The sequence below is a fragment of the Pteronotus mesoamericanus genome, unplaced genomic scaffold, assembly GCF_021234165.1.
Source record: "Pteronotus mesoamericanus isolate MK-2021 breed Mesoamerican mustached bat unplaced genomic scaffold, CSHL_Meso_final contig_291, whole genome shotgun sequence".
NCBI classification, from domain to species: Eukaryota; Metazoa; Chordata; class Mammalia; order Chiroptera; family Mormoopidae; genus Pteronotus; species Pteronotus mesoamericanus.
In genome coordinates this window covers 4917359-4931068 of record NW_026555124.1, presented here as the reverse complement: position 1 = coordinate 4931068, position 13710 = coordinate 4917359, and the positions used below count along the sequence as shown (strand labels likewise).

Below are 13710 nucleotides of genomic sequence, written 5' to 3'. Positions count from 1 at the left end.
ACCTTCTCTTTCAAAGGTCGTCTTGTGTGGGTAGCATTTTAAGCAGTATAGCCGCAGTGCTTTGCAGTCCCTGTTTATTCTCTGTTGGGGGACGTTGTGTAAACTCGAGCCGCCATTCTTCAGTATGGTAATGATGTAGCTACTTCATAGAATTAGCAGTAAGGTTTATAAGAGCACCTGGTTCGTAATAAAGTTTGTTGTTGTGATTATTATGGCTTCCTCCCAGAGCATTTCCACACTTTGGACATGTCTTTTGGCCCCTTCCCCTTAACCACAAACACCACCTATTCTCCAGTATAACTTGTTTTGTCTCTGTCCTTGTACCAAGGCTAATGATATGGTATAGAAGAGTTTCTTATTCAAAAGCATACTTAACGAGAGGGGACCCCCAGAAAACGGGAATTCTAGTCCGGAGAATGGTCCCCTTGTAATATATTCTTTCCTCCACCTCCAGGTGCCTTGTAGGAACCCGTATGTATCAGTGTACCAGTTGGCTTAGTTGTGAGAGGCTGCGTTCGGGCTTCAGTGAATTTATTTATTTATTTATTTATTTTGAGACTCTTTCAAGCACTTGTCCATTGAATGATGGGTGATTTAACAGCGCACTTGCCCACACACGCTTTGTGTTGAGCAGTTTTTGACCAAAAATGATATGACCTTTGTGCCCTACCCTTCTTTGTTATTCACCAGATCTGTTGGTAGTGACTTTTTGTTTGTTTGTTTCCTTGATAAAAAAAAGTCCTCAAAGGGAAACATTTTCCTATGTGGAAGAGGTAAAACAAGAACAGTGGAAGCACTAAAAGGTATCAAAATCCACAAGTTCAAAAACTGTTTTGAGCAGTGGAAAAAACGTCTCCATAGGTGTATTGGCATCAAATGGAGAGTACTTTGAAGGTGACTGACGTTTAGACATGTAAGAATAAATACAGAATTTTTATAAATAAATTCTGTTTTGGGGGGGTGGATCCCCTAGTTCTGTTATCTCCCTTCTATAGTTTGACCTTCTATCTCATACCTCCTCCTCTTTTTATTTACTTATTGAGTTTAGAGAGAAAGAAACTGATTTGTTGTTCCACTTATTTGTGCATTCATTGCGTGTTTCTTGTATGTGTTCTGACCAGAAATGGAACCCATAATCTTGAGTATGGAGAGGAGGCTCTAACCAACTGAGCTACCCTACCAGGGCACCCCCCCACACTTTTTTATGTTTGCTTCCCCAGTGCCTACCACAAAGGTATGCACTCAGTATTGCTGAATGACTGAAGGGGAATCTGTTTTGGAAATCTTTTTAATGAACCTAATACTCACACACTTGAAAACAACTGGAGTTCATTCTAATGCTATCATTTTACTTACCATTCACAAATACCCACTGAAGTGCAATTTTTGCAAGGAATTGTTCTTTGCTCTCTTATTTACCTTGCCAAGCAGTTGAGAAACAAGCAGGAATTGGTTGGTAAAACATCAATGTAGTGATCATATCTTTCCCCGGTATAAAAGTGAAAATAATTAATACTTTTCTAATTATGAAGATAACACATGCTAATGTAGCAAATTCAAGCATTATATAAAAAATATAGAAAGGGTTAAAAAAAAAAAAAAAGATGAGGTCAATTAAAGGAACAGAAGAGGCAACCTGAAAGAGCTCCCAATGGCCAAAGATGGGAATGTTTGAGTCACAAAATAACATAGTATTGGCTTATGACTCAAAGTATCAAACAAGTATACATATGTTTACATACATATGTTTATATCAGTATATATACTGATATAAATAAATATCAAGTAAATAAATAATGAGGCAGAAGGGACAATTCCAAGTAATACATGTGTATAACTTCCACTAGGGGGTAAAGTTTAATTTCTCTCCTTTTGAGTGTGGGCTGAACTTAGTGACTTGCTTCCAAAGAATAGAGTAGGGAAAGGAGAAAATAGTGACTTCACAGAAGAGAATGCTTGCTTCTCCAATTAAGCAAGGTGAACATCACCAGTTATGTCATGTTGATATCATGTACTCCCTGAAATGTTGTGATGGTGATACTCCATCCATCCCTTACGGTATCCTTCCCAAAAGTCTATAACTCCATTCATGGGGAAAACATCAGGCAAGCTCAAACTGAAGAGCACTCTACAAAATACCTAACAGAACTCTTCAAAACTGTCAAGGTCATAAAAAGCAAGAAAAGACTGAGAAACTATCACAGATCAGAAGAGACTAAGGAGGCATGATGACCAAATGCAGTGTGGTATCCTGGATAGAACCCTAGAACAAAAAGGCACATTAGTGGAAAAAGTGAAGTCTGAATAAAGCCTGTAGTTTAGTAGTTAACTTTAATCCAGTGTTAATTTCTTAATTTTCACAAATGTATTATAGTTAATACAACATGTTAACATGAGACAAAAGCGGGTGAAGGACATTTGAAAACTCTCCACTTTGCAACATTTCTGTAATTAAATTTATTTAAAAATTAAGTTTATTTTTTAAAAGAAAGTGAATCAAACCTTAAATCTACCACCTCTGCAGAAATAACCACTTTTATTATTTTTATGAACATCATTTCAGTTCTCTCTCCACATAAATACATGTACACATACAATTTTATATAAATGAGATTCATACCATAAAGGCTGCTTTTTATCTTTACAACTTAACTGCAAATAATGTTCCCTAATGCCATGTCCTTGGTGAAAGCCATATCTCAGAACTATGAAATGATAGGCGATAAAAATCAATGAGCAAAGTTCAACCCAAAAACAGTAAAAAATAAAATAACAGAAAAGCAACTATTGTGCTGCCATCCCTTGCTTGTGTTACCCAGCAAAAGGTCTGATGTTGGTTCCACCTTTAGCTTACCCTCTACCAACTTTTTCTTGCCTTTCAAGAGTTTGGCTGAAATCTCCCTTAAGGGGTTAGGTCACTTCAATATCTAAACCACTTCGAGTTCTTGGTAACAATTAGGGGTAAACTGCCTTCCACAAGAGGAGCAAGGGGTGAATTGCTGCCCTGTGCACTTGGGCACAACAGTACAAGAAGGAGCTATAGCCACCTCACTGGGCTTGTCCTAGGAAGAGGAAATCACAAGGAGCAACACAAGAACTAAGTGTCTTCCAAAGAGAAGTTGATCAAGGCTGCAGTGAGACAGTTCAAATTTACAAGACTTGTATCTGTTTTGTTTTCTGTCTCAGCTGTCATATGCTGGCTTCACAAAATAAAGCAAAAACCCTGCAATATAAATTGTTAGAGAAACAGTGCCAGGATTTTTAAAACTAGAAAATACTTGAGAACCTGAATCGTAGCAATCTAAAATAATCAGTAATAGTCATAATCATAGCTATCTTTCTCACTGCCAGTTATATACTAGTCATATAAATATTTTATTACATTTACTATTTTGCACAGCAGTTGTTCTTTGCACATTAGCAGGTTTGAGGTCCACTGATGACTTAGTTTTCCTTGACTCTGATTTGACAAACACTCCCAATGACAAATTGGTAACAGAGATCACATTTCGGTGGTCAATTTATTTTAAATATGTGGCTTTGCAGAAAATTGCTAAATTGTATAATAATAATAATATGATGTACTAAGAATGAGGCATTGTTCTTAATGCTTTATAGTTCTCATCTCATAACACTGCAAGACTGAATGTCTTAATTTTTTGCACACCAATTTTAACAGACTAGAGGAATTGCATGCATATCACTGAAGAAGTTAAGTGACGTGTCCAGGTCACATCCTTAGTGATTGATGAGAAGGACCTAAATTCATGTCTCTTGATCCCAAGGCTGTTTCTTAACCACTGCCATATTTGAAGTTGAATTAAAGATCTTTAAGGTCCCAACCAGCTTTGAGATTTTACCTTTTGAACATTTTAATATTAGCATTTTTTCATTTAAATTTGATATCAACCTGTACTCCAGGATATATGGTAAATCTTTGCGTTTCCATTAGTATTTCAGCTGTTATTAAAACAACAACTATCTTCATGGAAAACAATAAGAGTGACACTTTGTATAATACTTGTGGAAAATATGACATTACGTTATCTCTTTACCACTGACATGCAAATTACACAAAGATTTTCTGAGGGTTTCCTCTTGAGTCTCATCAAATTATACTTCACTGATTTCTTCTTACACAATTACATCTCTTAAAAATGCTTTTTTTGGTTACAAAGTCTTAGGTTTCTTTTTATTAACTTTATTGGGGCATAATTGACAAAAATTGTAAGATATTTAAAGTGTACATGGGGTGATTTGATATACTACACACTGTGAAAGGACTCCCCTGAGTTAATTAGCACATCCATCACCTCATACACTTTTACCTTTTTTCCCCTTTTGGTGAGACCATTTAAGTTCTACTTTCTTAGAAAATTCCAATTATACAATAAAGCCAATAGTCATCATCTTATACATGAAGTCCTCAGACCTTATTCATCTTATTAACTGAAAGTTTGTACCCTTTTACCAACCTGAATTTCTTATTCCTCGTTCTTGTTCCAGCTCTTCCACTAACTAGTATTAAGACTTTGAATAAAATGCTTAACTGTTTTATTGAATTGAACTGAATAAGCCCCAAGTCCCTGCATGTTAATCTGAGGTTATTATTGAGATTTTCTCCCTTCTCCACAGAATCATGCAGGAACCTGAGACTTAGGAGCCAGGCAACTGGACTGTGGGATTAGCTTCTTCTTTGTCACAGGTCCTCATTGAGCGCTGATGCTTAGAGGGTACTTGTGATGTATCTGCTTTGGCAGGGCTGCCCCTGGTGGACTGCCTTCCACTGATAGCAGGTGCCCATCTTGCTATCCACTGAGGGAAAGACTGCCAAAAGGGACTGCTCTCCCCATTCCCATCTTCCCCACCCCAACCCTCACCCTCTCTTTTGACTCCTGGATTCATCTGCTTTCCCCTCCCTTATTCTAGGAACTAATCTCCATGCCTCCTGTCCTAGGACAAATCCTCTTCCTTTTGAAGAGGGCCTTTAGAAACCAATTTTCATAGAATGGCATTAGGGAAAGAAGATGCTAATACTAATTTTTTTTTTAGTTAATTTGTTACACAAGTATGTGTGTTTTGAAGCAAAATTGGGGCTATTTTTTCTATACAGTACTCTCCTCTAATTCATCTTCCCCATTTACTGAATTGTATTTCTCTATATTCTTAAATATTGCTAGTGGGGAATATAGATGGAGAATATAGAATTCCCCAGGAAGATGTCACCTAATTTATTTAACATGCTCCTTTATGGTGGGATAGTCCTTGTCTCCTGCTAACAGCCCTCTCTTTCTGCTCTACTGTTCACATCAAATCGTAATGTCCAGGACACATTGTGCTTTTCCACCTCTATCCCTTCAGCTGTTCCAGAAGAAATTCTTCTGGAGTTTCTTCAGCTGGAGCACATTTTTTCTTGGCATACTCCTACTTATTGTTCAAACTGGTATCATCTTTCTTTAAATCTTTCCTTGGTGCACACCCCCGTCTGCTTAGTGCCCTTTCTCTGGGCTCCCAATGCTTCCTTAAGCATCTACGATCGTTGTGCAAGGCACATTTTCTTGACTTTGTTCCCTGTGAATGTCTCAGTTCTCTTTGTTAGATTTTTAAGGTCTTTGAGGAGAAAAAGCATAGCTCACATCGAAAATACATTGAAGAGACACAGATTGCAGCTAGCATTCCTCCCCACCCCACCCTCATCCTCCTGCCTTTTTTTTAATTTTTTTATTTTTTTTTATTTTTATGTACGCCCAGCTTCTTAGGATGGCTTTCAACTCACCTGTCCTGGAACTGTCCTTTGTTTCACTCAGTAATGGGGATATCTAACATTCTCCACCGAACAAATGCAATAATGTCTAGTCCCCTTGGTGTTGATAAATATTATATAATTTTGGCCTTTTTATTTCCTTTTTCAGAAGAGCTACAGTTGTAGCCGTTTCTTTACTTTAAGCAGACACGAGTCTCCTGGACCCTGGAATAATTCCATCTTCCAGCTCTCTTTTCCAGGTTCTGTTCTTAACTGTTAAGTATCCATACTCTTCCTAATGATAACAAGAGTATTTCCTTCAATGTGTTCTTGTAGAAATGCCACACTTATTATGCCTTTGATGTTTGTAAAATTATTTGGTAACCCACATTTTTCACCCATCTCCAAGAATCATGAGATTTCACATTCAAGTTCTGTGACTGAATATATAGTTCCTTAAGTTCATGCTGATAATTTAAATTTAATCTGTTTTATGTTGCTGTTTCCAAAATAAATTTGAAATTTTATTTGTTTTGAGGACAAAGCCAAGGATAGCATTTCTTTTGTATTTAATATCATGCTGACAAATATTACTTTGAACCTGGGTTAGGATAGCTTTTTAACAGTGACATAATGTACTTTTACTATGGACAGATTTAGCTCTGTTTTATAATAAAAATCTTTGATTGTAAGACTAGTTTGGAGCAGGATACTTGGTAATTCAACAAGTAGACTAAAGTTAGGAGACAGGGAAAAAATGATAGTAGTCTGGGCTAGGGCAGTAATTTTCAACCTTTTTCACCTCATGGCACACATAAACTAATTACTAAAATTCTGTGGCACACCAAAAATTATATATATTTTGCCAATATGACTAAAAATAGATTTAATTTTGATTGATTTACAGAAATAATAATAGTGATTACCTACCCTTTTGGCTCAAGTGACTTTTTTAAAAAAATCAAGTGCGTATATTTGTATATAAGGATTTCTCGTACAAATAATTAACCATCAGGCACAACCTTATTATGTGACATGACCAATAAAATGCAACTCTGTTACATAGTCTATATACTTCTGGCTCAAAACAGGGCACTCACACTGGATGGCGATTGTCGTGTTGGCTATTGTAATTTTTTATTTCACAATCTAAGGGAAAAGAGGTCTGTGTTTCTGACTAAATAGTCAGGCAGTGCATTTTAAAAAAATTCTTGCAGTATAGTGGTTGAAAATTGCTGGGCTAGGGTGATGAAGGTGGTGAGAAGGGAAAGGGTTTGAGAAATCACTGGGACAGATTAGCTAAGGGGTGGCTTGGTGGGGAATGGAGGTGAGGTTCGGGGAGGGATTCATGCCGACGTAACTGATGGAGGGCAGTTCAATCCCAAAGAGATTTCTAGGTCAGAACACCCTGTTGCCCTGGACAATGTGCCAGATGCCACTGCCAGTTTCACCCCTTTTCATTCTTCTGTCGCTGTCATGGAGATTCTACTCTAGGTTAATGTTTTCCTACTTTTGGACATAATTTATATTGCTTAGTTTCAATCAGATTCCAATTCTTCTTTCCCCTGTCAACTCTCGGGTAACCATAACTGGATTTGGATATTCTTGAAAGTCTTCAAATATTTAAGGCCAATCATTTGGGATATAACTTATCTTCCAATGTGTGATCTTTGCTATTCTATTGCTTTCTACTTTCATTCTTAGAGGGCAACAGGGAAAAAAAGTGAGCCCCAACACACCTTACATGCTGAAGCAAATTTTAAATTAATTAATGAATTGAGTGTTCTTAATAAAAAATAGGTTGAATGTGAAAGCCATTCACATTTATTCAGTGGCTAAGTGAGCCACTGAATATATAAACAAAGCTAATTCACAAGTGGGGAAATAAAATAATAAACATGGAAAAAATGTTCCAAGTAAGCCTTTCCCCCTTGTCTATGTTTTCTAAATACTCTGTAATGTAGTATGTTCGGTTTTGCTTTTGACCTGAATTTAGGTGACCATGGGTAGTAAGTAGCCTGTTGTTGGCTCTATAATCAGAGATCAAAGAATTACATGAAGCAAGAATTAGAAGGGAAACATAGCTCAATAGTTTTAAGAGAAGGGTTAAGCTGAGAAGTTTTATAATTGTGTTATCCAAGGCCAGTTCTGGGTGATATGGTGAAGTCGACTCTGATTTTCTTCTCTTTTGCAGTTTCCTCCTAGGCAGTTACGCTGGTGTTTTCTCAAGAGGCTTCCTTTTCCAGGTCTTCAGTTTGTACCCCAGAAATGACCTAAATTTATTCACACTAAAATTGAATGTCTTGAGGAATATCTATGTTTATCTGGGATTTGAGGCGTAGTCTAAATTCATAAATGAAATCCTAATGTGAAATTTCAGGCCTCATTCAAGGGGTGAATGAAGGTCTCGAAGGATAGCAGAAAACATCCCACTAAGAGGTAGGCAAATTGCTTCTGAAAAAGCTGAGTCTTGGTTGCCACAGCTAATTATTCGTAGAAGAATAGTAACAGAAGTTAACTTTCAGAGAAGGTAAGCTGTAAAATTATAATTTAAAAAGTAAAAGTTGAGAAATCTGACACCCCAAAGTCAGGAAATCAAGACAGATCAACTTAAGAAGCAGAAGCAAAAGAGAAGAGTCTCACAAATAATGGGAAGACAAAGAAATACCCCCCACTCGAAGGGAAAGGAGAGGAATACCCAGAAAGAGAAGTCAATGAAATAGAGGCAAGTAAACTATCAGATATTGAGTTCCAAACAACGGTTCTAAGGAAGCTCAATGAGCTCAGTGAGCTCAGAGAGAATTACCAAAAACTACAGGGAAACTAAGAGGAACTTACTGCAAACTATATCAGCATGAGAAAGGACATAGAAACTATCCATCAGAGACAAGAGAAAATGAAGAATACAGTTTCTGAATTGAAGAACACAGTAGAAGGAATCAAAAGCAGGCTAGATGAAGCTGAGGACCGAATCAGTGAGCTGGATGACAAGGTAGAAAAAAGCTCCCAGGAAGAGCAAGAAAATGAAAACAGACTCAAAAAGAATGAAGAGGTATTGAGGGAAATGCAGGACAACCTGAAAAGTAGTAATATCCGTATAATAGGGATTCCAGAAGGAGAAGAGGAAAGGAAGGAATTGAGGGATAGAAAGAAAGGAGAGAGAGATGGAACTCCTACCTTTTGCAACAACATGGATGAAACTGGAGAATATTAAGCTAAGTGAAATAAGCCAGTTGATGAAAGACAAATACCATATGATCTCACCTATAAGTGGACTCTATTCAACAAAATAAACTAATGAACAAAATAAACCACAGGCAAGGAAACATGGAGCAGACTGAAACTGACCAGAGGGGAGGGGGAAAGAGGGCAATGGTGGAAAGAAGGGGAAGGGACTAGACAAAGAACATGTATGACCCACGGACATGGACGACAGAGTGGGAATTGACTGTGGGAGTGGGGGGTGGAAGTGGGGTGGGTGGAGGGGGGTAAAGAGGGGAAAATTGAGACAACTGTAATAGAATAAACATGATTTATAAATTAAAAAATAAAAAAATTTAAAAAAGTTGATAAATCTTAAAAGGATTGGGGTTTTGGCCCCCTCCTCTCTCTGAGCTGGTTATCCATCTCAGGGGGGTTTCCCCTGTGAAACTCAACTTGTCCTTCTATACAAAGGACAAGCAAAACCCCGAAGAGGCAGGCCACTGCATATTGGTAGGTGACAGGTTTAATAGGCAAGGGAACTTACTTAGGCGGCTTGTCGTGGGCAAGACGAAATGTCCATCCTTACTCTTGAGTTTATATACTGTCCAGATGGCCTTAACATACTACTTTCTCAAGGTTGCTTCCTTCAAGTGGTTCCCAGTACCGAAACTGTGGGCGGACTGGAGTTCCGGGGGGGGTGACGTGGGTGAGGAGACTCTGACTGCTCCCCTTCAGCTCTGGCTCTACGGGAGGTCAGGTCCTCTCAGTGACCAACTTCAAAACTCCCTAAACTGAACGTCGTTACTTGGTCTGATTCCACTTAAATGGCAGCTATGTGGGACATAGGAACTAAAAACGGGATTAGGGAAGGCTACGAGGCTGAAAGCACCTCCCTCCTGTGGGACATACCGGGTAAGGATCCGTGTAGTGTTGCAAGACTGTCTCCGTGGACAGCTTTGGGGGACCTGCAGGGGGACGTTCCCAAGACACCGCCGCCCACCTCCGGCCGGCACCGGCCCTGGGGTTCCGGCGGCGGCTTTAGTCTCTCCCGGCACTTCCGTCTCCACCCCAACAGACGCCAGGCACTTCCCCTTGCGCAGTCTCTCCCGCAGGCCTAGACAGCAGCATGGCCGGCGCAGAGTTGCGTGCTCTTCTCGAGCAGCGGCTGGACGCGCTCGGCATCCCCACAGAGGTTGTGGAGCATCCGGAGGTGAGGTGCTCCGGACGGGACCGCCTGGCCCGGCGATGGGGGATGGGGTGGTGGTCGGTGGGCGCCGCTGCAACGTCTGTCGGGCGGGGTCGCAAAAACCTCTTGTCCCGGGGTACTGTGCCACAGAAACGTACGTTCTAGGGAATTTCCCGGGGTCCAGTACGGAAGGGACTCGACATGAGTATCGACAGCCTCTCGATTTGGGATAACGATGTTATTGGGAGAAAACTTGTTTTTTTCTTGTATTTGATCACATTTCATGTTGAAAACTAGTGCAACATATTGAGAACGTGTGCATCTTAAACTGGTGTGGGATGTCGGTCAGCGTCTACTTCCGTGTAGCTAAAATAAGTTACCAAGCAGCAAACTGTCTCTGCAATGGCTACTACGTGCCAGGCAGCATGCACACAGCAGGACGCCAACGTTAGGGAGTTTTTATTTATTGAGAGAGGGAGAGGGAAGGAGAAAGGAAGGGAAACAGCGGTGTTCGAGAGACACTGATCGGCTGCTTCTCGCACGCCCCCAACCGGGGACCTGGCCTACAACCCAGGAATGCGCCCTGACGGGGATCCAACGGCAACCTTTTGGTTTGCGGGGTGGTGTCCAACTCACTGAGCCACAACAGTTAGGGTGGGAGTTCGGTATTTTTAACATGATTTAGTGTATATAAAGATGTGCAAATGTCTCACGGGACTCATTGTAACCTGAGAGCGGCAGGGACATAGTTTTTACCTAAGACTTAAGTAACAGCTAATGGTATTAGCTAAATATGGTAATCGTCAAAAGTGTGTTAAGTACATTAAAAGTCTTACTCAACTTTACAAATTTAACATCAAAATTATACTACTTTCTGCGATGTTCTTCCCTCCTATGTAGTCCACATACCCCCTTTACCTGTGTATATTATATTGCCAGCTTCCTGATGTTCTATTAGTCCAGGGTCTCCTAGCACCCTCACGGTGGTTATGTATTTGTAGATCGGAGGTTGTTACCTGATCGGTATGTAATTAGAATGCTAAGGAGTCTGGGCTGTTACAAACTTGCAGTGCCAAAGGTTTGAAGAAAAAACAAAAAGCATTTTAAGAACGTCAGGGCCTGGCCAACACACTGGAATAGAGAAACTACTTGAGGTCTTAGTATGAGGAATTGAGTACTTCCTAACCGTGCTGTTTTCCTTCAGCAGGCAAAATACATATAACTCTATGCATGCAGTGTGCATACATGTAATACTATTTTTAAATTTCTTGTGATATTTTACAGGTGTTTACAGTTGAAGAAATGATGCCTCATATCCAGCATTTGAAAGGAGCACATAGTAAGAACTTATTTCTTAAAGACAAAAAGAAAAAAGGCTATTGGCTGGTGACAGTTCTTCATGACAGACAAATTAATTTAAATGATCTTGCCAAGCAGTTAGGTGTTGGGAGTGGAAATCTGCGGTTTGCTGATGAAACGGCCATGCTAGAAAAACTGAAAGTTGGTCAAGGCTGTGCCACGCCGTTGGCCCTATTTTGTGATGATGGAGATGTGAAATTTGTTCTGGATTCTGCTTTTTTGGAAGGTGGACATGAAAAGGTATACTTCCATCCAATGACCAATGCTGCAACCATGGGATTGAGCCCTGAAGACTTTCTTACATTTGTGAAGAAGACAGGACATGATCCCATAATACTAAATTTTGATAAAAACAATTAATTGGGTTAATGTTTAGAATACATTTCTGAAAGCTGTTTTTTTTTTATTTGTAATTTGTAAAAAGCATTAAAAGTGGTAATATTTAGCACCTTGGTTTGGTGACTACTTAAGTCATTTTAGGAGGGATATTTCATCTTGAAGCTGTTTTCAAAAAGATGTGTTGAGGCAGTGTTAGCTCAGATAACCCCCACCTTATCCTCCATTCACCCTGACTCATTACAGAAATGCCTTCAAAAGTTAAGAATATCAAAACTAATATTTGTTAACTAAGATTTACTCTTACATCTTTGTTAGGGTGTTTATTGTATTTGAAAAAAGGGGCAGAAAAGCATACATAAAATTATGTATGTGTATATGCATGATAGTGTGCAAATAGGGAAAAATCAAAGGGAATAGAAGAATAGATTAAATTGCTGATAATGGTTATCTTTTGGGGAATGAGGATTAAGGGATTTAAAACTCCCCAGCAAAACAGTTAAAATAAACATGGGCAAGGGCTAAGAATTTCCATTGCTGGGTATTTTTAAACATGTTTTTTAAGTGAAAAAATAAGCTAATTAACTTTTTATGAAAGTATATCTTTAGAAAATTTTAATCTAGAAAAACACTCAAAATAGGGACGGAAAATGTTGTAATTATTATACCACTAAAATTTTATTTTAAAACTCAGCAGCAGAATATACACAGGCCATCAGGACTTGTTTAGTCTTTGTTCAAATGTTAGAAATGTGAACGTAAAGTTTCTTCTGTCCTCTAAGGTATATTAAATTTTACTTATCCTCTTTCAATTATGGCATATGAAAAGTATAAGGTCCCAGCATTATGTATTGTCAGTGGTCACATAGAAGGTATAGTTCAGAAACAGAGTGAGGAAAATTGACATTTTTTTCACCTCCCTTATATTCAAACAAAACCCTTCATCAGTTGAGGGTCTGGTGTAGGTTAGACTACACAACTAGTCTACAGGTCCTGTCACAAAAATTCTCATTTTCCTCTAGTAAAATCAAATGGGATATTCATTAACATAACCATATTTTTCTATGTTGATCACTCAAAAAATAATCTCCACCTGGTAGAGATGTACTTAATTTATACTAATTTCTGTTACTAAAAGGCAAAGTAAAAGTAAAAACGTCATTTCTTGATACATGCTTAGAAACTAGAAGTCTATTCATGGCAGAATTTTTATAAAATATAGAATGTATTTAAGTGATGTGGAATTAGCAAGAAACACTTTCCATAAATGATAACCTTATTCTGAGATGCCACGTTAGTTTTTACCTACTCTGTACTGTATCTTTAAAAGTAAATTTTAGGTTGTTTTGCATATATACAAAGGTTTAATGACTAAAATCAAAGACACTGAAGACCTCAAATGAAGTGGTCTAACTTCCCTTCCCTACCTTATGATAGAAAAAGGCACAGAAAGACTGACCTGCAAGGACACAGGCTGGTTGCCATCACTAACATTCTATCTCCAACGACTAAGTGAAAATGAGAGAGTGATTTGTACAATCTATATATTAATGCATTGGGTTGGCCAAAAAGTCCGTTTAGTTTTTTTCCCATAAAATAAAAGACACATTTTTCATTTTCACCAATAACTATTGATTTGGATATTTTGAGTATGTTGGCTATCTCCCGCCATGGTATTAACATTGATTACGTTCTCAATGTCTCAATTTGATTGTTATCTACCCAACCATGGAGCATCATCAGCAAGAATTCTCCAGCACAAAACTTCACAAACCACTTTTGACATGTTTGATCAGTCATGCATCTTTTCACGTTTCAGCTGATTTTTTATCTTTCTTGAAATAAGGCATAATATACCAAAAATGTTGCATATTTTCTTCCA

General features: G+C 38.5%; 1 protein-coding gene across 1 annotated transcript; it reads left to right on the top strand.

Annotated features, from left to right (window-relative positions):
* The first annotated feature begins 9877 nt into the window (after positions 1-9877).
* Positions 9878-11933, top strand: LOC129072004 (prolyl-tRNA synthetase associated domain-containing protein 1). Its single transcript, XM_054575385.1, has 2 exons — positions 9878-10157; positions 11418-11933. The coding sequence occupies exons 1-2, from the start codon at positions 10074-10076 to the stop codon at positions 11850-11852; spliced, it is 519 nt and encodes a 172-aa protein (XP_054431360.1). The 5' UTR covers positions 9878-10073; the 3' UTR covers positions 11853-11933.
* Positions 11934-13710: the final 1777 nt, after the last annotated feature.